This window comes from Nomascus leucogenys, chromosome 8 (assembly GCF_006542625.1).
Source record: "Nomascus leucogenys isolate Asia chromosome 8, Asia_NLE_v1, whole genome shotgun sequence".
Classification (NCBI taxonomy): domain Eukaryota; kingdom Metazoa; phylum Chordata; class Mammalia; order Primates; family Hylobatidae; genus Nomascus; species Nomascus leucogenys.
Genome location: NC_044388.1, coordinates 3393984 through 3419941, shown reverse-complemented (window position 1 = coordinate 3419941; position 25958 = coordinate 3393984). Strand labels below are relative to the sequence as shown.

Below are 25958 nucleotides of genomic sequence, written 5' to 3'. Positions count from 1 at the left end.
TCACTGCTGTGTCATACACACAGCAAAATCCCTATCCCCTTCCCAATTATATAAAAAAACTAAACAGATAACTTACTTTCTTTAAATTATTTAAGTCTATTAAAAGATTTGACGTTTAAATACTTCCTCTCTTCTGATATATTAAACACCAAAAGGATCCACAATTATCTGATACAACAAACCCTCCATTTTTCGGCTCTGGCAAGAAGAGGGAAGATATCAACTCCAATCAATCTAATTAGATGGTGGAGAGGCCAAGAATTCAGAATGTGTCCTTAATCCTTCACAGCTTCAACACCTCTCTAATACCAGTAAAAACTGTAAGAAAACAGTTAAATGCATGAGACAGCAGATATAATAGCCAAGGCCTTCTACCACCCTCCTAACTATGTCTCAATATCAATTTATTCCCTAGTCCAAGAAGGATGACATATTTCATAAGTAATTTTCTTAGTCCAAAAAAAAAAAAAAGAAAAAGTATGTGTTTTTTTAAAGAAGTTTTTTTCTCCTCTTCTTTCTCTTTTTTTTACTTAGGAAGGGGTGGAAGTGGTGGAGGAGGTTCTGATGGCAGAGGTGGTGGCCGGGGTTTGTCTGTATTGCCGGATCTCGAGGAGATTCCACCAGCCCGAGGATTCAGATATTCACTATAAGGACGAACAAATTCAAATGCAGTGGGCTGAGTGGGCTGAACACCCTGGGCACTGAGCAGGGAGTGAAGCATATTCACAGTGTCTTGATAGTCTATTGTCTGGGTCGTATTGTGACCATTGGCCCCAGTGGGCCCTTTATCCAGTTTCGAATGAGGGACACGAGTTTTACAGCTGGGCTGTGAAAAGGAAAGGCCACTTGTGTCTGAGCTATGCCCAGGCATCTGAGCCATTGTAGGAAGTGAAGGGAAGGAGAAATTTAGGGAAGAGGATTTAGTACTCTTGGCAATCTTGGCTGGATGATCAAACACGGCCCCTCCAGTCTCTTCAGAGGGTCCCCTTTTACGAGTAGAACTGGAAGAGGAAAAAGAACTAGACAAGCTATAGGTTTTATGTGCTAAGTTACTTGTCTGGCTACTATGTTTTGGATCACCTGGACGTTTGTTCCCAGTACCAACTGGAAGTTGGGAATGGGAGTGCTTGTGTGAGTGGTGATTATGATGATGATGATGATTAGATGGGTGAGTCTTGTGCTTTTCTTTGTGCTCTCGGCTCTTTGTAACACTGTCCTCTACAGAATTGTGCTTATCAGCTGCAGCATGGACTTTTATGCGCATTTTTATCTCCTCTGGTTTTGAAGAGGCAGCTTTATCTCCACCTGCCACTGGGATTCTCATTTTGAGAGCTGTTTTGTCAGCCTTTTCCAGAAAAGGCCGCTCGGGGTTTTCTGAACCCTCTATGGGCATTTTTAGAATGACTGAAGAATGGCTATCATGATGAGAAAGGAGATTCTGGGCAGCATATGCATATTGTGACTTCACATTGGCTTCCATGTTCTCCAATTGCCTTTTCTGGGCAGCCAACTCTTCTGCATGCTTCGCGCGGTATTCTTTCAGTGACACTTTAGCTGCCGGCACACTCTTAGTACTCTGCTTCTGGGAAATAAATGCATTTGAACCATCCTGTGGTAAGGAATGATCAACTCCTGTAAGTGCTAAATTCTCACTAGTCCGATGACCCTGAGTAGGTTCTAGTTTGAAAGAAGGTTGGGAGGACAGCCAACGCTTGCCCGGCAACATCTCCACACTGGTTAAGTTGCCGGATGACTCTTCGGAGACTGGGAGGGAAGGCACTGCACTTGTGGTAGAAGTTGACATGCTCATTAAACCTGCAATGGTTGTGTCTGAAGAGCTCTGGGAAATCATATTGAGGATCGTCTGCTCTGAAGTCTTTTCATCTGTTCCTCGGTCATCTGCTTTTGTTTTCTTGGCAGCCTCGCATGCCTGGAATGAAGCAAATAGCATCTCTTTACTTAGGTAATTTACTAAATAAAAAAACACTGAGATGAGTAGATTGTACTTGCAGCAACACTGGAAGTTCTAGACAGGCCACAGGCAGGAGGCTATCCTAACATGAAATCCAATAAATATTACCATCAAGAGAAGATTTTAAAACCTTCAATTAAGAGTCACAGCAATCTATCCAAATGTTACAAAACAATAATAACAACAAAGAATCTATGCTTATCTAAAATTCATACATGAACATCCATCATCCATGCCTTCTGCTTATGATTATCGTTAGTCCACAACTGAATTCTAGAAATTTTGGTGAGGTTTTATGCTAAAGTAAAAGATGAACTATGTGCTCTCAAGGCTACTTCTTTTTTGTTGTTGCTGTTGTTTGTTTTTTTGTTTGTTTGTTTGAGACAGAGTCTCACTTTGTCATCCAGGCTGGAGTGCAGTGGCACGATCTCGGCTCACTGCAACCTAACGTCCCGAGTTCAAGCGATTCTCCTGTCTCAGCCTCCCGAGTAGCTGGAACTACAGGTGTGCATCACCATTCCTGGCTAATTTTTATATTTTTAGTACAGACGAGGTTTCACCATGTTGGCCAGGCTGGTCTCGAACTCCTGACCTCAATTGATCCGCCTGCCTTGGCCTCCCAAAGTGCTGGGACTACAGGCGCGAGCCACCATGCCCGGCCTCTCAAGCCTACTTCTAATCTCAGGCTTCTAAGAGGCAAACTCACTCTCTGCCACTCACTCAACTCAGGAGAATGAAATTAACTTTATCTGTCTGGATTTACGAGAAAACAATGGAAACATTTTAAAACAAGTTTTATATCTGATAGAAAAAAAGGGAATGATTCAATTATTCCTGAGTAAGTCTTTGACAAGTATTTGAAATACAACTTCAGACTACAACCTATATAAAAACAAAATTCTAAAATCCATTTTAAAAGTAGGTAATGTCAAACACAAAACTATGATACCAGCTCTAACCTTGTAATTCTCTATCTTGCCTCTACCAGAAGCCAATACTCTGACTCAGAGAAGCCATGTTTTTTCCCTACCAGTTTCCACACAGAAAATACTGAACCAGTGTTACTGCTCAAATGATCATATCACAGGAGTTACACAATGAAAAGCAAATCCTGCTATCTCATAGAGGCACTGACTTTTACAACAGTATCCAAGGTATGAAGTGGAAGTCATGATTACTGTGTAACTATAGAAACGGCAATTCCAAACCTAAGGTACATATTCAATACTGTTATATTCACTGGTGCAGTCAAAAGAAATTGATTTTGTTCCACAAGCTGACAGTAATGATTCTTACCCTCCAATTCCAAATGCGTTTGAGCCTGTTGGGAGTTTTCTCCAAAATCTGTAGAAACTCATGTGTCAGTTCTACAAGTAAAACAGAACATTCAAGAAAGACTGAGAGAAACAGAAGTAATGAAACAAGAATAACCTCAACTACTAACTAACTATTTTCATCTGAATCAAGTCACCTTTGGCCAGCTACGTGACAGATCAACAGCAAGTGCTTTTCAAGGTCCCTTACTCTAAAACTTACCATCTAAAAGTTCCAAGGTCACAGTGGCGTCAACATACTCCCACCAGTGCTTCCCGTCAGTTGAGACTGGGATCTCCCAATTGGACCACTTGCAAGCCAGATGAATGCAGACACAGGCCACCACAGGAGGTGTGTACTGCAGGCTAAATGTGGTCAAATGCAGGCTGACATCAGAGGGAAGAAAACAGAGAGTGTCATGAGCTCTCAATTCTCAACCCAAAGCTAAAACTCTCCATTATTAAAAAAAAAAAAAAAAAAAAAAAAAAAAAGGCTTAAAAATACACAGGAGAGTAAGAAGGGTAAGAAATATGCAATGCTCTGATCTAGCACTGTTATGAAAAAGTTTTGAAATTAACCAACATATTTATACTTGAGAGAGTAGTTGTCTATTATTTTAAATAGACCAGAACTATGATTGGTGAGAGACAAATTATTTTTAAGATATTTCCTTAAGTATTTGATTTACGGATTACACAGACCAAAAAGCTTACAATTTTCCTTACGATCTGAGCTTAGTCTCAGGAAAATAGGTAATAGATAATATAATTTCCTATTAACCCACCTGTTCAGGTAACATTTTAAAAACTCTTGAATACACATCACTTAATCCACACACTGACCAGAGCCAAAAAAAAAAAAAAAGGAAAAAAGGAAAAAGGCTGGGAATTCAAGTTCTTTAAAACATTGACTTCTGGTCCAGTATTCAAGCCTAGAAGTCAATATTTATTACCTATTATCCTGAGACTAAGCTCAGATCCTAAGGAAAATTGTAAGCTTTTTGGTCTGTGTAATCTGTAAATCAAATACTTCAGGAAATATCTTAAAAATAATTTGTCTCTCACCAATCATAGTTCTGGTCTATTTAAAATAATAGACAACTACTCTCTCAAGTATAAATATGTTGGTTAATTTGATCAAAACTTTTTCACAACAGGCTATAAAAATGAACTTCTTAGCCCTGACAGTTACTAGGGATATCATTGGTTTCCATTAACTAACAATGTTGGGCAAGTCACTTGGTAATACAAGTTATGTACTAATCATTTACTTTTTTTAGACAGAGTCTCTCTCTCTGTTACCCAGGCTGCAGTGCAGTGGGGCAATCTCGGCTCACAGCAATCTCTGCCTCCTGGGTTCAAGCAATTCTCATGCCTCAGCCTCCTGAGTAGCTGGTACTATATGCGTGTGCCACCAAGCCCTGCCAATTTTCGTATCTTTTAGTAAAAATGTGGTTTCACCACGTTGGCCAGGCTGGTCTCGAACTCCTAGCCTCAAGTGATCCACCAGCCTCAGCCTGGGATTACAGGTATGAGCCACTGTGCCCAGTCTCATTTACTTTTTTCAAAAAGGGAAGAAGGAAAAAGACTGAAACTCTTTACATCCGTAAGTGCCCACTGATTGATAGAGGGGGAAGAAAAAGGAATACTTTAAAATACAATTATTGGCCAGGCGCAGTGGTTTACACCTGCAATCCCAGCACTTTGGGAAGCCGAGGCAGGTGGATCACTTGAGGCCAGGAGTTTGAGACCAACCTAGTCAACATAGCGAAACCCCATCTCTACTAAAAATACAAAAAAATTAGCCGGGCATGGTGGCGCCAATCCATAATCCCAGCTTACTCAAGAGGCTGAGGCCGGAGAATCACTTGAACCCGGGAGGCAGAGGCTGCAGTGAGCCAAGATCGCACCACTGCAGTCCAGCCTGGTAGACAGAGTGAGACTCTGTCTTTAAAAAAAAAAAAAAAAAAAAAATACACACACACACACATATATATATATATATGCCTGTAATCCCAGCACTTTGGGAGGCCGAGGTGGGCAGATCATGAGGTCAGGAGATCAAGACCATCCTGGCTAACAGGGTAAAACCCCATCTCTACTAAAAACACAAAAATTAGCCAGGCGTGGTGGCAGGTACCTGTAGTCCCAACTACTCGGGAGGCTGAGGCAGGAGAATGGCATAAACCTGGGAGATGGAGCTTGCAGTGAGCTGGTATCGTGCCACTGCACTCCAGCCTGGGCAACAGAGCAAGACTCTGTCTCATAAAAAAAAAAAAATTAAAAAAAAAAAATATATATATAAAATTATTGCAGAATCCTCCAAATTAGATTTTCAGTCACTATCATGCAGAATTGAGTAGGTTATCAAAAAAACAGTACTAAATAATTACATAACCTTAGAAAATTAAAAAGTACAACATGAAAACTGTGCAGAAAAATCAATATTCACCAGAGAATTATCTATAGCACACTGTATCAAACCCAAGTAAAGTCCTATATCAAAAATCAAAGAGAAAAAAAATTAAAATATAAACCTGTTGGTTGCCATGAAGTAAGAAGTCTGTGCTAAGTCCTTGCTTGCTAAAGAAAAAAAAAGTCGGGTGGGGGAGGAAAAAAGTTATTAGTTCCATTCATTCTCAACAAATATTTAGTAAGCATTTAATATTTGCAAGGTACTGTGAATATAGTGGCAAATGAGACACACATGGTCCCTGTAAACCTGACGTTTACATTCTGCCAAAGTAGACAGATCAATGATTTTTAATTTTAACATTAATAACTATGCTGCTTCCAGATCTAGGTACTCAAGCTTTATTCTGCACACTACATATCTGAGGTACTTGTTTAAATGCAATTCTTGGACCTGCTCCCTAAAATTTAATTAAATGTTTGGAGAAGGGTGCAAGCATTTTTTAACAAGTAACCCAGAGATTCTGATGTAAGGATTCACTGAGAAACACTAAACTACAGGATGAACTAAGATGATCTAGAAGCAAGATCAGAATCTGGAAGACTTTCACATATTTGGGAAAAGTGACTTTTGCTGTTAAGAAAGTTTTTAATTAAGGCCAAGCGCCGTGGCTCGCGCCTGTAATCCCAGCACTTTGGGAGGCCGAGGCGGGCAGATCACCTGAGGTCCAGAGTTCAAGACCAGCCTGACCAACATGGAGAAACCCCGTCTCTATTAAAAATAAAAAATTAGCTGGGGTGGTGGCACATGCCTGTAATCCCACCTACTCGGGAGGCTAAGGCAGGAGAATCGCTTGAACCCGGGAGGCAGAGATTGTGATGAGCTGAGATCGTGCTACTGCACTCTACCTTGGGCAACAAGAGCAAAACTCCGTCTCAAAAAAAAAAAAAAAAAAAGTTTTTAATAAGTAGCCTTAAGATTTAATTAATTAATCCCCAAATCATCAAATGATGTAATATCTTACAATGAAAAAATTTAACTTCTTCCAAAACAAACTGTTCTGGGTGACAAAGCAAATTTTTATCTTCCTCAGGACATAGTCTTCTCAATATTAACATACATCCATCTCTAGTCTTATCCTTGTTCAATATAACATTTTAATACTTTCAAATATAAAGAACTCGGGAAAATTTGGGAATTTTCGCATGAAACACATATTAGCAAAATGTAAAATAAGACCAATTATCAGTTTGGCCTACAAAATCATAAAAGGCACTTAAAGGCACAATAGTGTTCACATATTCTTAACACTACTTAAACTAAATAAGAGAGTTTCATTCAATTATATCTAATATTGTTAAAATAGAATTAAAAAGAAAAGTTCTGCCAAGGGATTGTGTATCATGGAAAGTCCAAATAAATTCTATATGATCCTCTAGGTAGTCTTTAATCAACCCCAGAATTAAAATAAAATCACCTACTCCTCACAACTTTCATAAAATTTCTGTTAAATAACTTCACAACCTGCCCAAACTTTGACAAACTTTCTCAAGAGGTTAGCTCTCTTTAACTAGAGATCATCTAAAAACATTACTTGTAAGAACCCAACAGAAAAACATCAAGTCAGAACAACTCATTTTGATTTAAGCCAAGTAGGCCTTTAAATTTGGCCAAAGCAGAACTGTTACGTATTGTCGACCACAAACCACAACCTCTAAAAGGGAAAATAATTTGAGATAGTCTTCATAAGCTGGGATTCCTTACCTCGAACAAGTTGAGTGCACTTTACTACATGAGTATGTGGGTGATCAATTGTTAGTTCAAAGCCTTAAAAGAAAAAGTAATTGGTTAAAAAACTATTAAAAAGTTTACATTTTACAAATTATTCTAAAAGGATAACTGATTGTGAATTACACCTTACTGGTTTCCACATTAAAATATTAATAGAAATGTATTCCACCAGAAAAATATCATTGTCCCATGAAATATAATTTGAAGACATTTTAAGAAAAAAGTTAACTAGAGGCTGGGCACAGTGGCTCACGCCTGTAATCCCAGCACTTTGGGAGGCCGAGGCGGGCGGATCACAAGGTCAGGAGATCCAGACCATCCTGCCTCACACGGTGAAACCCCGTCTCTACTAAAAATACAAAAATTTAGCCAGGCGTGGTGGCAGGCGCCTGTAGTCCCAGCTACTCTGGAGGCTGAGGCAGGAGAATGACGTGCACCCAGGAGGCGGAGGTTGCAGTGAGCCAAGATTGTGCCACTGCACTCCAGCCTGGGTGACAGAGCAAGACTCCGTCTCAAAAAAAAAAAAAGAAAAAGAAAAAAGTTAACTGGAATACATTAACTTGAGAGATAAACTTTGAAGAACTCATCATATATATATATATATATATATATGTGCAAAAAAAATTGTGTCTACACCAATAACTTTGACATACAACTCATGAAATCTTACCCTACCTAGAAGAGAAAAATGATAGCCCAAAAGAACCAGGAAAAAAAAAATCTGTATTTTCATATTTTCTAAACTTTTAAAGGCAGCCTATGTGATGAAAATAACAGATAATAACACAATATCATCAGAGTTGCCCATGCAACCACTAAAGCTTAAGTTCCCCCACTTTCACTCGGCTGTTCTAAACACTAGTTACCAATTTTAAAAAGAAATGCTGTTACAGACCATAACAATCCACGGAAGGAAAAACATTCTTTAGATAGTTTTTATAATTTTTGAGGGTAAAAATCACCAAAACTTAAAAAGCAAATAATGAACCCTAGAATGAAGAAAATAATAACCCACTGGCTGCTGTTTCAAAGGTCAGCTGTACTACCTGCATTCACTCTATGGAACAGGCCATGGTTAAACTCAGGTCTACAACCTCTATCATCTGGAAACAGAGGAACACTACAAAAACTTTCCCAAGAAATATTATTCCTATTTAGCAAATTTTTAAAATCAAATCATTTTATTGCATAATTTAAAAAAAGGTTTCAAAAGAAAATAAACTTACCTAAAGTCTGCAAAATGATGCTTTCTAAAATGACCAGATCTTGAACTTGTTGCAAATAAGCCTAAAAGTGAGAAGACAGAAATTATTCCCTACCAAGGCACAATATATAAAGTATAAACAATTCTAACAATCCCTTCCAGGGAAACCAAACAATAAAAGGCATGAGTGGAGTTAGGAGGTAGAGTTAAGAACTGAAATACAATCTTTTTTTTTTTTTTGAGACAGAGTCTCCCTCTGTCACCCAGGCTGGAGTGCAGTGGTGTGATCTCGGCTCACTGCAACCTCCACCTCCCTGGTTCAAGCAATTCCCCTGCCTCAGCCTCCCAAGTAGCTGAGATTCCAGGCGCACGCCACCACGCCCGGCTAATATTTTTGTGAAATACAATCTTTATCCCTTATGCCCATTCAGTACACATTTTCTTTAAAAAATAAATAAATAAGTAGTATGCTGAGAGGTAACACTTTATATATGGCTACAGAAAAAGCTCCATGTATTTGGTTCATTTTCAGGCTAATATTTAAGGTTTTATGGTTCATGTGATTTAGACATAAGAAAATTAAAAGTATATATTTTTTGCTTTTTTTTTTTTTTTTTTTTTGAGAGTTGGAGTTTCGCTCTTGTTGCCCAGGCTGGAGTGCAATGGCATAATCTCGGCTCACCGCAACCTCGCCTCCCAGTTCAAACAATTCTCCTGCCTCAGCCTCCCGAGTAGCTGGGATTACAGGCATGCACCACCACACCCAGCTAATTTTGTATTTTTAGTAGAGATGGGGTTTCTCCATGTTGGTCAGGCTGGTCTCAAACTCCCAACCTCAGATGATCGGCCCACCTCGGCCTCCCAAAGTGCTGGGATTACAGGCGTGAGCCACCGCACCTGGCCTTTTTTTTTGAGAGGGAGTCTCGCTCTGCTGCTCAGGCTGGAGTGCAGTGGCGTGACCTCGCCTCACTACAACCTCTGCCTCCCAGGTTCAAGCAATTCTCCTGCCTCAGCCTCCCGAGTAGGTGGGATTATAGGAGCCCACCACCACGCCTGGCTAATTTTTGTATATTTAGTAGAGACGGGGTTTCACCATACTGGCAAAGCTGGTCTCGAACCCCTGACCTCAGGTGATCCGCCTGCCTCGGCCTCCCAAAGTGCTAGGATTACAGGCATGAGCCACCGTGCCTGGCCACAAAGTATATGTTTTTCAACATCACCAAAACACATTTGCAGAACCTTCCTACAGTACTGTAAGCATTTAATTGATACCAAACATTTGGCTCCTATCAGAACTTCCCGTTTGGGGCCATGCTAGGTTTCTAAAAAGTAACAGAAGAGTTCAAAGGAAAAGGTAGTAAGAAAATTCGCTCAGATTTGTGCCAGCCAAAGCTATAGCCACTAGCCACATGTAGCCATTCATCACTTGAAATGTAGCTAGTCTAAACTGAAACGTGCTATGACCATAAAATACACTGGATTTTTTAGACAGCTAAAAAATAAAGAACGGGCCAGGTGTGGTGGCTCATGCTGGTAATTCCAGCACTTAGGGAGGCCAAAGTGGGTGTATCACGAGGTCAGGAGTTCAAGATCAGCCTGGCCAGTATGGTGAAACCCTGTCTCTATTAAAAATACCAAAAAATTAGCTGGGCGTGATGGTGGGCATGAACCTTGGCTTGTTCCATAAAGTGAATGCAGGTAGTAATCCCAGCTATTCAGGAGGCTGAGGCAGAGAATTGCTTGAACCTGGGAGGAGGAGGTTGCAGTGAGCTGAGATCGTGCCACTGCACTCCAGCCAGGGTGACAGAGCGAGACTCCACCTCAAAAAAAAGAAAAAAAAAAAAAAAATGTAGCTAGGCATGGTTGCTCACATCCAGAATTCTAACACTTTGGGAGGCCAGTGTGGGAGGATTCTTTAAAGGCCAAGAGTTCAAGACCAGCCTGGGCAACATGGTAAGACCCCAACTCTACAAAAAAATAAAAATTAGCTGGGAGTGGTGGCATGCAGCTACAGTCCTAGCTACTTGGGAGGCTGAGGTGAAATGATCACCTGCTCTTTATGAGAATCTAATGCCTGATGATCTGTCACTGTCTCCCATCACCCCCAGATGGGACCATCTAGTTGCAGGAAGAGAAGCTCAGGGAGGCTGGGCACAGTGGCTCACGCCTGTAATCCCACCACTTTGGGAGGCCAAGGCGGGCGGATCACAAGGTCAAAAGATCGAGATCATCCTGGCTGACATGGTGAAAAACCGTCTCTGCTAAAAATAAAAAAATTAGCTGGGCTTGGTGGCGCACGCCTGTAGTCCCAGCTACTTAGGAGGCTGAGGCAGGAGAATTGCTTGAACCCAGGAGGCGGAGGTTGCAGTGAGCCAAGATTGCGCCATTGCACTCCAGCCTGGTGACAAGAGCGAGATTCCGTCTCAAAAAAAAAAAAAAGAGACACTCAGGGCTCCCACTGATTCTACATTATGGTGAGTTATATAATTATTTCATTATGTGTAACAATGTAATAATAATAGAAATAAAGTGAACAATAAATGTAATGTGCTTGAATCATCCCAAAACCATCTCCAACCCCACCCCGTCCATGTAAAAACTGTCTCCCATGAAACCAGTCCCGGGTGCCAAAAAAGGTCTGGGACCATTGGTCTAGAATATATCTGAGAGATATTTTCTTCTTGAAATTTTCTTTATTTTCAAATTTTACTGCAACAAATACAAAACTTTCGCCATAAAATTTATGTTTTGTTTTGTTTTTCAGACAGAGTCCTGGCACTGCTGCCTGCAGTGGTGTGATCATGGCTCACTGCAGCCTCAACATCCCATGCTCAAGCAACCCTCCCACCTTAGTCTCCCAAGTAGCTGGGACTAAAGATATGAGCCAGCATGCCCAGTTGTTTTTTGTTGTTGTTGTTGTTGTTTTTCTTTTTTTGTAGAAATGGGGTCTCGGTTGCCAGAGCTTGTCTCAAACTGGACTCAAGCAATTCTCCTGCCTCAGCCTCCCAAAGTGCTGGGATTACAAGCATGAGCCACCACATCTGGCTTTTTTCTTTTTTTTAAAATATAGAGACAGGGTCTTGCTATGCTGTCCAGGTTGGTCTTGAACTTCTGGCCTAAAGTGATTCTCCCACCTTACCCTCCCAAAGTGCTAGGATTACAGGTGTGAGCCACCATACCTGGCCTAATTTTTTTACTGTTAAGAAAAACACAAACACTAAAATGTTCTTTTAACAACCCCAATCTAAACTTCAATAAATCGAAGTTATAAAATTAAGTTGTATCGAAATACATAAAGATCCAGGCATGCTTGGGAGTAGGGAAAAAAAAAGAAAGAAAAAAATTTAAGAAAAACAGATGTGTAATTAATCTCCTACCTCACTTCTAGTATCAGGAAGGGATTCCTGAGGATGGAGACAAGTATGTGCTACCTTGATGACATGTTCCAATTTTTTGGGCTGCTCCTCCACTTTAGCTGCTAGAAACAAGGCTGCTGGAGCCACAGACTGAATGGAGAGAAAATAAATCATATTTATTATCAATTTATTCATTTATAGAGTAAGGTAGATCTAAAGAGGAGCTAAGTCTCAAATCAAGTTATTTGCTTGCCTCAACTTTGTCACCTCTTTACCCTTTCCCCCCAGCTTCTACCATCTTCCCCTCTCCTATCCATTAATCCATCTCCACTTCCAAACACCAATTCTTTGACAAACTCTCATTAACAGCTGTCTATGGGAGAAGCTACTAGATGTAAACAGACAGTTTTCTATTTAAAATGAGATTCTTTATTAAGTTTGTATCAAATCACTCAATACATTTTTTAAGGAGTAAACTGAAATGTCCAGAATACGCAAGTCCATACAGAGAAAAAGTTTAGTGGTTGCCAGGAGCTGGGGGGAGGGGAGTATAAGAATAACTGCTAATAGGTGAGGAGTTTTCTGGGGTGATGTAAATGTTCTGCAATTAGACTGTGTTGATGGTTGCACAATTCTGTGCATATACTAAAAACCAGTGAACTATATAATTTAAACAAATGAATTTCATTGTACGTGAATTATATTTCAATTACTTATACATATCAAACCTTTCAAAAATACAAAGCATGGCATTATATGTAAGACATTATTTATAGAAAGCATTAAGAGGGAAAAATTGAAGTCAATATACAAGTAGATAACAGACTTTATAAAAGATTAGAGCAATATGACATAAATGTAGCCTGGTGATCTTGGAAACTTCAGGAAATATAACTTTTCTTGAATATTAAGAACATTTCAATGACTCAAAGATAGTAATGCTAACAGCTATAATTCACCAGGAGTCAAAGAAATACATAAATAATTTTACAGAATTTAAATATATATTTCATTTTACTGACTAGAACCGATATTCTAATACTTATTTGTAACCCTGATGTCACCTATGCTATACTTTTCTAGAGTAAGTTTTTCTCCACAAATTCAACTCATAGTAATCATTTCAGACAAGACCATAGGAGGCAAAAATAATTTAAAACAAAATTTTTTTAGGCCAGACACAGTGGTTCAAGCCTATAATCTCAGCACTTTGGGAAGCAAAGGCAGGGATCACTTGAGCCCAGGAGTCCGAGACCAGCCTGGGCAACACAGTGAGAGAGACTCCATCTCCATACACACACAAAAAAAATTGTTTTAAGTAAACATAGTGATTCTTTTCCTTCACATTTGTTTCAGATGAACATGAAGCATACTACATATATATTCCTCAGACTTTAGGATAAACACAGGATCAGAGAAAAATGGATATGAACGAAGGTATGGTGATCTAGGCGTAAAGCACATTTTCAACACTAAACTGAGTAGTTAAATAAATTAGATAATCGGATGTGGAACACTAAGTATTCTTTTTTCTTTTTTTTTTTTTGAGACAGCATCTCACTCTGTCACCCAGCTGCAGTTCAGTGGCGTCATAATCACAGTTCCACTCAACCTCCTGGGCTCAAGAGATATTCCCATCTCAGCCTTCGAAGCAGCTGGGATCCCAGGCACACGCCACCACACCCAGTTAATTTATTTTTATTTTTAATAGAGATGGGGTCTCCCTACATTGTCCAGGCTGCTCCAACTCCTGGGCTCAAGTGATTCTCCTGTCTCTGCCTCCCAAAGTCCTAGGAGTACAGGTGTGAGTCACCTCACCCAGCCAAGATTCTTAATAAGAGTGACACTAAAGATTTTGAAAAATAGAGTTTAAGAAATGTTTATGATAAATGTATATAATTATGTACCCATGATAATTAATAAAAATAAATTTTTAAAGTAATATTTAGAAGGAGTAATCTGGTGGTAGGTAGAACTAGGAGAAAAGGATGGGATACATTAAAAGTTAATTCAGGCTGGGTGTCATGGCTCACGCCTGTAATCCCAGCACTTTGGGAGGCCGAGGCAGCGGATCACTTGAAGTCAGGAATTCAAGACCAGCCCGGCCAACATGGTGAAACCCCACCTCTACTAAAAACACAAAAATTAGCCAGACATGGTGGCGCACACCACCACTCGGGAGTCTTGTAGTAGGGTAGTCCCACCTACTCGGGAGAATTGCCTGAACCCAGGAGGCAGGGGTTGAAGTGAGCCAAGATCATGCCACTGTACTCCAGCCTGGGCAACAGAGCAATACTGTCTCAAAAAATAAAAGTTAACTTAAATCATAATTTAGGCATTAGGACATAAAGTTTAGAGTACTTTGGGAGGCCAAAGCAGGAGAATCACTTGAGCCCAAAGTTCAAGATCAGCCTGGGCAACACAGTGAGACCCTGTCTCTGTTTTTTAAAAATTATTTTAAAATATAGAAAAAAGAATTTTAAAAAGTTTAGAGTAGACCGGGTGTGGTGGCTCACGCCTGTAATCCCAGCACTTTGGGAGGCTGAGGCAGGCAGATCACCTGAGGTCAGGAGTTCAAGAATAGCCTGGCCAACATGGTAAAACCCCATCTCTACTAAAAATACAAAAATTAGCCAGGAGTGGTGGTGCATGCCTTCGGTCCCAGCTACTTGGGAGGCTGAGGCAGGAGAACTGCTTGAACCCAGGAGGTGGGGGTTGCAGTGAGCCAAGATCACACCATTGCACTCCAACCTGGGCCACAGAGCGAGACTCTGTCTCAAAAAAAGTTTAGACACTAGCAGTAGAAATAAAGGAAAAAAGAAACACAGGCATCACTTTGTAAAACTAATAGGGCTGCACTAAATATATGTACATGTACTTGCATACAAAGAATAAATTCTAATGGGATATACTCTAAAATGTTAACAGGATTATCTCTTTATTTCCTGTCCTCTTCCAATTTTATAATAATTTAAAAAGTATATATAAGGAGAGGAAAAAAATGGTAACATTATGAAATTAGCAAGACTTTATAGGCTGGGTGCAGACTCTTGCCTATAATTCTAGCACTTTGGGAGGCCAAGGCAGGAGGATTCCTTGAGCTCAAGCCTGAGCAACATAGCAAGACCTCATCTCTACAAAAAATCAAAAGGAAAATTCACTGGGCGTGGTGGCACTGTAGTCCTGGTAAGGTGGGAGGATCACTTGAGCTCAGGACACGGAGGCTGCAGTGAACTATGATTGTACCACTGCACTCCAGCCTGGCCTAGGTGACAGAGTAAAACCCTGTCTTGGGGTGGGGCGACTATAACTAACTGAACAAAGGGGAAAAGGACAAGTCAAAGACTACTCTAAGGTTTTAAGCCTATTAGAAACTAAAAGTATGGCATAAACTAACAAAACCAAAGTAAAACTAAACTAAATTATGGCACCACTGCACTCCTGGGCAACAGAGGGGACTCCATTTCAAAAAAAAAAAAAAGAACACAATAAACGTTTCTTGAAGTAATGAATATTTATTGTTTGTTAGGGTGGAAAGAAAAGGACCCTCACCTATAGTGCTGGAAACAATGTATAATCTTTCAGTAGGGCAAACTGACACTACAAAAATTTTTATATATTGTATACTTTGGGCACAGCAATTCCACCTATAGGAACTTGTATTAAAATGCTTATATAAGTGCACTATATATATACAAGACTATCCCATGAAACATAACGTACAATATAATAAACTAGAACAACAACCCAAATAGCTATCAATAAAAAGCTGGTTAAATAAACTACAGTAACTACACAAATACCATGTGGCAAATTAAAATAATAAGAAATCCAAAAAATAATGGGAAATATGGAAAGATGTCCGATACATACTGTTACATGATAAAGCCAAGCTATGCAACAGTAGCATCGCAAGATACGATTTCTTAAATAAAAATACATCAATGCTAGTTTATGTGCACAGAAAAATGTCTGGGCCACTATATACCAAACATTTATCAATGGTTATTTCTGGGTGGGATTACAGACTAGTTTTCACTTTCCACATACATTTCTGTACTGTCTTAATTTTTACCATGGGAATTTATTATAATACCTTTGGGTTTCTTTTCTTTTTTTTTTTTTTTTTTGAGATGGACTCTCACTCTGTCACCCAAGCTGGAGTGCAACGGTGCGATCTCAGCTCACTGCAACCTCCACCTTCCGGGTTCGAGCAATTCTGCCTCAGCCTCCCGAGTGAGTAGCTGGTACTACAGGCGCACGCCACCATGCCCGGCTGATTTTTGTGTTTTTAAATAGAGACGGGGTTTCACCATGTTGGCCAGGATGGTCTCGAACTCCTGACCTCAAATGATCCACCCAACTCGGCCTCCCAAAGTGCTAGGATTACAGGTCTGAGTCACCACGCCCAGCCTCTAATACCTTTGTAATAAGAAAAACACACACACACATACAAAAATGCCTGAGGACTTGACAGGATATATAACGTATCAATGCCACATTGATTACTAGGCCACACTTAACGTATTAAGTCCTCTCACATTTAAATTTGGATTCATCACAGCTAAACTTAGAATTAGCATGTTAAAAGGTGATATTAAATCTGGAATCTGTTGATTCCAAAATGTGCCTAAAATCAATCCTCTAAAAAGGATCAACAACTTCAAATTAATCAATGGATTTTGAAAAAGGTCATGACATCCAAAAGAATATCCCTATACTAGCCAGGTGCAGTGGCCCATGCCTGCAATCCCAGCACTTTGGGAGACTGAGGTGGGAAGATAGCTTGAGGCCAGGAGTTTGAGACCAGCCTGGGCAACAGAGCGAGATCTCCTGTCTCTAAAAAATAAACATATATAAAAATGTTTGAAAGAATATCTCTATATTGGATAATTACCAGATCATCCATTCATTCAATAAATTTACTGAAACTGCTTTAGAGAATATACAGAAAAGGGAATCTCTGTCCTTGTTAAGTTTAACAGATAAATAAAAAGATACGGCCTGGTGCAGTGGCTCATGGCTATAATTCCAGCACTTGGTAGGCTGAGGCGGGTGTATCGTGAGGTCAGGAATTCAAGACCAGGCAGGCCAAGATGGTGAAAGCCCGTCTCTACTAAAAATACAAAAATCAGCTGGGTGTGGTGGCAGGCGCCTGTAATCACAACTACTCAGGAGGCTGAAGCAGGAGAACTGCTGGAACTCAGGAGGCGGAGGTTGCAGTGAGCTGAGATCACGCAGCCACTGCACTCCAGCATGGGGGAAAGAGCGAGATTCCAGGTCTCAAAAAAATAAAAAAAGATATAATTTAAAAGATAAGGCTGGGCGCGGTGGCTCACACCTGTAATCCCAGCACTCTGGAAGGATGAGGCAGGCAGATCATAAGGTCAACAGTTGAAGACAAGCCTGGCCAACATAGTGAAACCCTGTCTATACTAAAAATACAAAAATTAGCTGGGTGTGGTGGCGGGTGCCTGTAGTCCCAGCCACTTGGGAGGTTGAGACAGGAGAATCACTTGAACCTGGGAGGTGGAGGTTGCAGTGAGCTGAGACGGCGCCACTGCACTCCAGCCTGGGTGAAGGAGTGAGACTCCGTCTCGAAAATAAATAAATAAATATATAAATAAATAAAAGTTAAAAGCAGGGGAAAATATATATTAACCTATACATGAAGAGTGGACAAACTGATTTGAGATTTTCTTTTTTTGATTTGAGATTTACTTCACCCCAGATTTCAAGTCTTTATCATAATAAAAGGGAAGAATTATAGAAAACCTTCAGAACTGGCAAAACTGCTAGGAATTTCCTCTTCAAATTTCACTTTTTAACTACTCACTACCTTCTTCTATTCTGGTGCTATCAGATAGCCTCGTTAAATGCTAACAGGCTTCTCTCTCTTTTAATAAGAAGGGTATACTCCTTGCAATCAGAGCCACAGCACGGCTCCAGGGCATGACTAGAGGTATAGGGCCTAAGGGCAGAAGAAAGCCAACCTGGTTGGATCATCAGCAAAAATCTTTTTATTTTTGTTTTGAGACGGAGTCTTGCTCCGTGGCCCAGGCTGGAGTGCAGTGACGCGATCTCGGCTCACTGCAAGCTCCGCCTCCAGGGTTCATGCCATTCTCCTGTCTCAGCCTCCCGAGTAGCTGGGACTACAGCCGCCCGCCCCCACGCCCGGCTAATTTTTTTTTTGTATTTTTAGTAGAGATGGGGTTTCACCATGTTAGCCAGGATGGTCTTGATCTGCTGACCTCGTGATCCGCCCGTCTCGGACTCCCAAAGTGCTGGGATTACAGGCGTAAGCCACCGCACCCGGCCCACAAAAATCTTAATTCACAAATCCAAAAAGTTTCCTGTGCAGTTACTCCCAATACTGCTTCTGCCAGTTTCTTACATTTCAGGAGCTATGTCTAGCTTCATAAACTCTCTTTCTACAGCATTAAAAAGTAATAATAAATCTGAAAACCCACCATTCTAAGAATATGAAATAAGCATCCTCAAAGGCATAACCTTTTTCTTCTTGGGACAGTTTCACTCTTGTTGCCTAGGCTGAAGTGCAATAGCGATCTCGGCTCACCACAACCTCGGCCTCCCCAGTTCAAGCGATTGCCTCAGCCTCCTGAGTAGCTGGGATTACAGGCATGAGACACCACGCCTGGCTAATTTTTGTATTAGTAGAGATGGGGTTTCTCCATGTTGGTCTCAAACTCCCAACCTCAGGTGATCTGCCCGCCTCAGCCTCCCAAGGTTGTGGGATTATAGGCATAAGCCACCGTGCCCGGCAGGATAACCTTTTTCTTAAAAAAAAAAAAAAAAAAAGCAGTGAAATATTTGACTCACAAATCCATTTGAAGTATACAGCCGGTGTGGTGGCTCACATCTGTAATCCCAACACTTTGGGAGGCTGAGGCGGGCAGATCACCTAAGGTCAGGAGTTCAAAACCAGCCTGGCCAACATGATGAAACCTCGTCTCTACTAAAAATATAAAAATTAGCCAGGTGTGGTGGCACATGTGTGTAATCCCAGCTACTTGGGAGGCTGAGGAAACAGGATTGCTTGAATCTGCGAGGCAGAGGTTGCAATGAGCCGAGATCATGCCATTGCACTCCATCCTGGGCAACAAGAGCAAAACTTCATCTCAAAAAAAAAAAAAAAAAAAAAAAAAAATCAATCCCTATGAAGTACTCGTCAAGTTTATCCCTATTACCTTGGCGTTTTATTAAGTAAATACAGTCCTTCCTAGAACTGGGATATCACTATGCATTCACTTCCAAGTCATTTATCATAATGTTAAATAGGACCATTTCAAATAGCAACACTGAAAAGATCACTATTTATAATTCTGTACAAAAAAATAAAATTTCTTTATTAGTATAATTTTATTCTTCCTGTTCTTTTAAAAATTTTTTTTTTCCGTTTGTTTTTTTTTTTCTTGTAGAAACGGGGTCTCACCATGTTGCCCAGGCTGGTCTCCAACTCCTGGGCTCAATCAATCCTCCCACCTGAACCTCCCAAAGTGCTGTGATTCTACATAAGAATGAGTCACCATGCATAGCCTATTTTTCATGTTCTTAAAAGTCATTTTTCCAGTTATTATTACATAATGTACTTTCCCCTCCAACTGCTGACTGGAATTTTATCAAAGGCTTTTGGAAAATCTAAGTAACTTACATTTACTTCTTTTGCTGTGACCATATTTTATAAACTACTTCAAAATTAATGCCAGGAATGGCGGCTTATGCCTGTAATCCCAACATTTTAGAAGGCGGAGGCGGAAGGATCCCTTGAGCCCTGAGTTTGAGACCAGGCTGGGCAACATAGGGAGACCCCATCTCCACAAAAAAAATTTTAAAAATTGCCAGGGATGTTGGCAGGCCTGTGGTCCCAGTTACTTGGGAGGCTACGGCAGGACTGCTTGAGCCCAGATGGTTAAGGCTGCAATGAGCCATAATCAAACCACTGCAGTCCACCATGGAAAACAGGGCAAGACCCTGCCTGTCTCCCTACCCCAACAAGAAAAAGAAAGCTATACCTAAATTACACATGATTTCCCCTTTAATGTTATTCCTCCAACCCCAAAATGTTGACTTTGGATGTCTGATAATCTGTTTTTTAGGGGTTTTTTTGGAGACAGGGTCTCACTCTGATGCCCAGACTGGAGTAAAGCGACTTGATCTTGGCTCACTGCATCCTCAACTCCCTGAGTTCAAGCAATCCTCTTGCCAGCCTCTGGAGTAGCTGAGACCACAGATGCATACCACCACACCCAGCTACTTGCTTTTTGTTTTTGTTTTTGATATTTTGTAGAAATGAGGTCTCATTATGTTGCCCAGGCTGGTTTTGAACTCCTGGGCTCAAGTGATCCTCCCATCTCAGTCTCTTAAAGTGCTGGGATTACAGTTGTGAGCCACTGCACCCGGCCTAATCTACTTCTTTAGAGAATCAACATGGATGTACTAAATCCACTAGACAAGTTGACACTTAACAGGAAAACTGAAAAGCTGGATTCAGAACAGCAACACAGCACATAAGGAAAGTGATCAACCCTAAATTCTAAAGTTCAAGTTACAGTTCAGTAGCAAAGACCAACCACAAATGGAATAGGTAGTTGGAATCAATCACAAAAGGATTACACCATATAAAAAAAATTATACTTACATTTCCAGGGAACTGTGTGAAGGACTGAATCATGTAGAATCGATGCATGTATACTATAGCAGTGTTGATAGTCAATTGTGAGCTGAAGTGTTCAAGTTAAGATCCAAAAACAGGCAGGTATAATTCTGGAAAAGATAACCTCTATCTCCCTCCCAAAAGGATGAAATGGCCAAGCAAGTAGATGCTACTAAATGAAAATCATACTTATTTCTCCAAATCAAAGAATATGTCTGTTTTCTTTCACCAAATTATTAATCGCCAACTGACACTTAGCACAATGCCTTACACATAACAAATATTTAATATAAATGTACTGAATGAATAAACAAACATCTCAGGATGTATGGATCTAGACAGATTTTTTTAAAAACTATATAAGGCGGCCAGGCGCGGTGGCTCATGCCTGTAATCCCAACACTTTGGGAGGCCAAAGAGGGCAGATCACCTGAGGTCTGGAGTTCAGCCTGACCAACATGGAGAAACCCCATCTCTACTAAAAATACAAAATTAGCTGGGCGTGGTGGGGCATGCCTGTAATCCCAGCTACTCGAGAGGCTGAGGCAGGAGAATCGTTTGAACTGGGAGGCAGAGGTTGCAGAGAGCCAAGATCACCCATTGCACTCCAGCCTGGGCAACAAGAACAAAACTCTATCTCAAAAAAAAAAAAAAAAAGAATTTATAAGGCCTGGCTGGGCACGGTGGTTCACGCCTGTAATCCCAGGACTTTGGGTGGAGGCAGAGGCAGGTGGATCACTTGAGGTCAGGAGTTCAAGACCGGTTTGGGCAACATAGCAAAACCCCTCCTTGACTAAAAACACAAAAATTAACCGGGCGTGGTGGTAGAAATCTGTAATCTAACGTGATTTACAGCACCCACCCTGATCTGGCCCATAGGTATGTCTCCACTATCTCTCTCACCTACTAAACACCATCAACTATTTTCTTTTTTTTTTTTTTTTTTTTTTGAGACGGAGTCTCATTCTGTCACCCAGGCTGGAGTGCAGTGGCACAATCTCAGCTCACTGCAACCTTCACCTCCCGGGTTCAAGCGATTCTCCTGCCTCAGCCTCCCAAGTAGCTGGGACTACAGGCTGCGCCACCACACCTGGCTAATTTTTGTATTTTTAGTAGAGATGGGGTTTCACCATGTTGGCCAGGCTGGTCTCGAACTCCTGACCTCAAGTGATCCATCTGCCTCAGTCTCTCAAAGTGCTGGAATTACAGGCGTGAGCCACCACACCTGGCCTAAATTATTTTCAGTTCCACTTCTCTCTGGCAACCAAGCCTTCTCACGTGGTGATCCATGGGACAGGAAACATTTGAAATGATTTGATAATTCACTCACTGAAGAAGAAGAAAAAACTTGTCAATGCCTTACTTCTAAAAACTTCAACAAACAATATGAGGTAGAGAGATGATGCAGTCCCAAATTACAACAGCCTTTTTTTTTTTTTTTTGAGGCAGAGTCTCGCTCTGTCGCCCACGCTGGAGTGCAGTGGCACCATCTCGGCCCACTGAAACCTCTGCCTCCCAAATTCAAGCGATTCTCCTGCCTCAGCTTCCCCATTAGCTGAGATTACAGGCGCCCACCAACTGACCTGGCTACTTTTTGTATTTTTAGTAGAGACAGGGTTTCACCATGTTGGCCAGGCTGGTCTTGAACTCCTGGCCTCAAGTGATCGACCTGCCTGGGCCTCCGAAAGTGCTGGTATTACAGGCGTGAGCCACCGCGCCTGGCTGACAACCTTAATGACAACACACATACAAAAAGGAAAGCATTTTAAGGATACACTGAAACAGAATTTCGAACAAAAAGATTTAACTCCGTACTGACAGGATGCTTAGGAAACAAACCTGGACATCAGCAGGAAACAAACTGGCGATAAAACAGACACCCATTTTGAGATGAACACGCCCTTAAGATACACACATTACTCTCAGCCACACATTTAAATAGAAGCTGCACCCAAGCAAATTTTCACACGCAGAATGGAAAGAACTTTAAAACTATACTAGTTTTCTCCACCACAAAATGTGTATTTCCTGACAAACAAAAATATGTGGGAGAGGTTATCTCATTTTTTTTTTTTTATTTTGTTTTTCTGAGACGGAGTTTCACTATTGTTGCCCAAGCTGGAATGCAGTGGCGCGATCTCGGCTCACTGCAACCTCCGCCTCCCGGGTTCAAGCGATTTTCCTGCGTCGGCCTCCTGACTAGCTGGGATTACAGCTGCCCGCCACTACGCCGGGGTAATTTTTTGTATTTTTAGTAGAGACAGGGGTTTCATCATGTTGGCCAGGCTGATCTCGAACTCCTGGCCTCAGGTGATCCACCCACCTCGGCCTCCCAAAGTGCAGAGATTACAGGCGTGAGCCACCGCATCCAGCCGTTACCTCATTTTTAAAATAGAAAATGAAATACATACCATCACTCTAAGTAACTTAAGGACCCAGTATTTTGTAAACTATTTAAAACATTAGATTCGTGGGTATCCCCTACAAACGTAAACTAACATCTTTCCTCTGAAATTCCATAAAACAGTAGCTACTAATTGAGCATCTGAATGCAAAGCATTGTGATGGACACAGAATCAAACACAAGAGGTATGATCCCATTTTATAGACAAGACGACCAAGAATTTGAGAGATCACTTAAACAGCTAGTAGATGAGGAATGGATTTTGGACCAAGGCTGAGGCATTAATTCTGGTCCACCCTTTGTAAGACTTTCAGGTACTGAATTTCTCGAAATTTACACACTAGGTTTGGGAGGCAGCCGTCAACAGAGAAACCCTCTACCAGACCCAGACCCCCAGGGCACAGCGGAAAGTGAGAATCTTAACGTCACCAGAGCAGATCAGAACACAATGAACAGAGAGTTGGAAGGGCTGGTTAAAACACAAAGCCGGGAAGGATACGAATTCCCAGCAAAGTTGGCGGCACGGGTGAGCGAGCGGGAAATCAACTCCGCCTCGCTTCCCTAGCGCGAACTGAGTTTCAAGCCCGCCCCATCGTGGGCTCTCCCAACTAGACATCCAGCTTCTGCCCACCTTCTTCCCCACTTTCGTCCCCAACCAGAGACTGAGACCTGGACGCCAGGCTATGGCGGGACCAACTCCAAGGCCGAAGGCCTAGGCCGCAAGGATACACGTTAAGACGCTGCCCCATGTCCTGGAGCAGATTGGCCGCCTGCTGGCGATAAGAAAGTTCTTTATCTGGGTCCACGCCAAAACGACGGGATGGGCTATTTTCCAGCTGTTCTCGAGTGAAATACCACCGTTTGTTGTTGTTCTTCCTCTCTCCCTCCATAGTGCTTCAACCAGAAGGCAGCGGCGAAGGCTGCAGGCACTTCCCAACGTCACCTAACAGGCGACCCACATCCGCTGTGCGGGGGCAACTGCGACTTGACGAACTTCCGCTAAGCGTCGACCGCCGGGTCGTGACTCGCTTCCGTAGAGGAAGCAAAAGTCAAAGGACCTATTTCCGGAATGCACCTCGCAACACCCCGTAGCCGAATTAACAGCCAATATGCGACCAGAAAAAACCTTGAGGCGAGGACGCAGGCGCGTCACGTGACCCTTGGGAGGTGGAGTGAGGTTAGAAGTTCTCGCTTAAAAACCGTGTATCTTCCCGCGAGAACCGGATTGAGCGTTGGCGCCTCGGGTTAGGCTGCGAGGCCGCAATTGTAGTGTGATGAGGCGCCCGCCCACGCGCCGCTTGGCGGTTCTTACGAGAACTTCGTTTGTGGCGGCAGTGGTGATATAAAATGGGGCAGAGGGGCCCGGCGCGGTGGTTCTCGCCTGTAATCCCAGCACTTTTGGGAGCCCGAAGCGGGCGGATCACTAGGTCAGGAGTTCGAGACCAGCTTGGCCAATACGGTGAAACCCCCGTCTCTACTAAAAATACAAAATTAGCGGGGCGTGGTGGCGCGCGCCTGTAGTCCCAGCTACTCGGGAAGCTGAGGCAGGAGAATCGCTTGAAGCCGGGAGGCGCAGCTCGCAGTGAGCCGAGATCACGCCACTGCACCCCAGCCTCCAGCCTCGGTGACAAAGCGAGACTGTCTCAAAAAAATAAAATAAAATAAATAAAAATGTGGCAGATGAAAGTAGGTGAGGCTGTCAGAAACTGAAAAACAATCAAATGGTGGGGCTCTTTCGTGTATCAGAACATAAAGCAACTAGAAGGCTGTTACATTGTTGGTAGCAATGTAAAATGCGACAACCCATTTGGAGAGATCGCTTTAATGTGTAGCCAAAGGCATTGAAACATTCTCACGTTTCGCCACAGTGATCCAACTTAAAGGAATAAAATGAAATTAATAACATTAATTAAGAGCTTACATGTCCCAGGCACAATACTGACTTAAATATACTGTTCCATTTATTCAGCACAACTCTAAGAGGTAATTTTTAAGTACGGTTGCGAATGGGTGAACTAAAACTGCCCCTTGAGTGTGGAAAGCCTCCACCACTACCCCTCATTTGCACAGATTAGCAAGTTCTTGCCCTTTGTCAAGATATTTCCCAGCTCCTTTGCCGGGCGCGGTGGCTCAGGCCTGTAATCCCAGCACTTTGGAAGGCCAAGGCGGGCGGATCACCTGAAGTCAGGAGTTCGAGACCAGCCTGGGCAACATGGTGAAACCTCATCTCTACTGAAAATACAAAAATTAGCCAGGCGTGGTGGCGCACGCCTGTACTCCCAGCTACTTGGGAGGCGGAGGCAGGAGAATCATCTGAACCCGGGAGGCAGAAGTTGCAGTGAGCCGAAATCGGGCCACTGCACTCCAGCCTGGGCGACATTGTGAGACTCCTTCTCAAAAAAAAAAAAAGATATATCCCAGCTCCAGCGTCTGATAACTGTTTGGTGCTGGGCAAGATAGTTAACCTCTCTATGCCTCCTTTCTGTGATAATACCTATGTTTTAGATTGTGAAAGGGAGTAAAGACTTAATGAGTAGGCCGGGCGCGGTGGCTCACGCCTGTAATCCCAGCACTTTGGGAGGCCGAGACGGGCGGATCACGAGGTCAGGAGATCGAGACCATCCTGGCTAACTCGGTAAAACCCCGTCTCTATTAAAAAATACAAAAAAAATTAGCCGGGCGAGGTGGCGGGCGCCTGTAGTCCCAGCTACGCAGGAGGCTGAGGCAGGAGAATGGCGTGAACCCCGGGGGGCAGAGCCTGCAGTGAGCCAAGATCGCGCCACTGCACTCCAGCCTGGGCAACAGAGCGAGACTCCATCTCAACAAAAAAA

At 42.1% G+C, this 25958-nt stretch overlaps 1 protein-coding gene across 2 annotated transcripts; it reads right to left on the bottom strand.

The window, feature by feature from the left end:
- Nucleotides 1-24240, bottom strand: CCNT1 (cyclin T1). Of its 2 annotated transcripts, XM_003252210.4 has the most exons (9): nt 23857-24240; nt 20709-20790; nt 12071-12199; nt 8716-8776; nt 7463-7525; nt 5823-5868; nt 3509-3672; nt 3269-3339; nt 1-1930 (listed from the first exon to the last, which is right to left on the bottom strand). In XM_003252210.4, the coding sequence occupies exons 1-9, from the start codon at nt 24015-24017 to the stop codon at nt 527-529; spliced, it is 2181 nt and encodes a 726-aa protein (XP_003252258.1). In that variant the 5' UTR covers nt 24018-24240; the 3' UTR covers nt 1-526. The 2 variants fall into 2 exon arrangements, 1 of the variants encoding a protein (XP_003252258.1); XR_004031257.1 differs by lacking the exon at nt 3509-3672 and having other exon boundaries at nt 1424-1930; nt 23857-24114.
- Nucleotides 24241-25958: the final 1718 nt, after the last annotated feature.

Bases quoted from the DNA above. Each gene is read 5' to 3' on its own strand.
- CCNT1 (XM_003252210.4), bottom strand. From the start codon at position 24,017: ATGGAGGGAGAGAGGAAGAACAACAACAAACGGTGGTATTTCACTCGA. The intron at 7,526-8,715 runs GTAAGTTTATTT...TTTTCTTTTAAG, and splicing joins CATCATTTTGCAGACTTTAG to GCTTTGAACTAACAATTGAT. The intron at 3,340-3,508 runs GTAAGTTTTAGA...TTTTACTTGTAG, and splicing joins GACCTTGGAACTTTTAGATG to AACTGACACATGAGTTTCTA.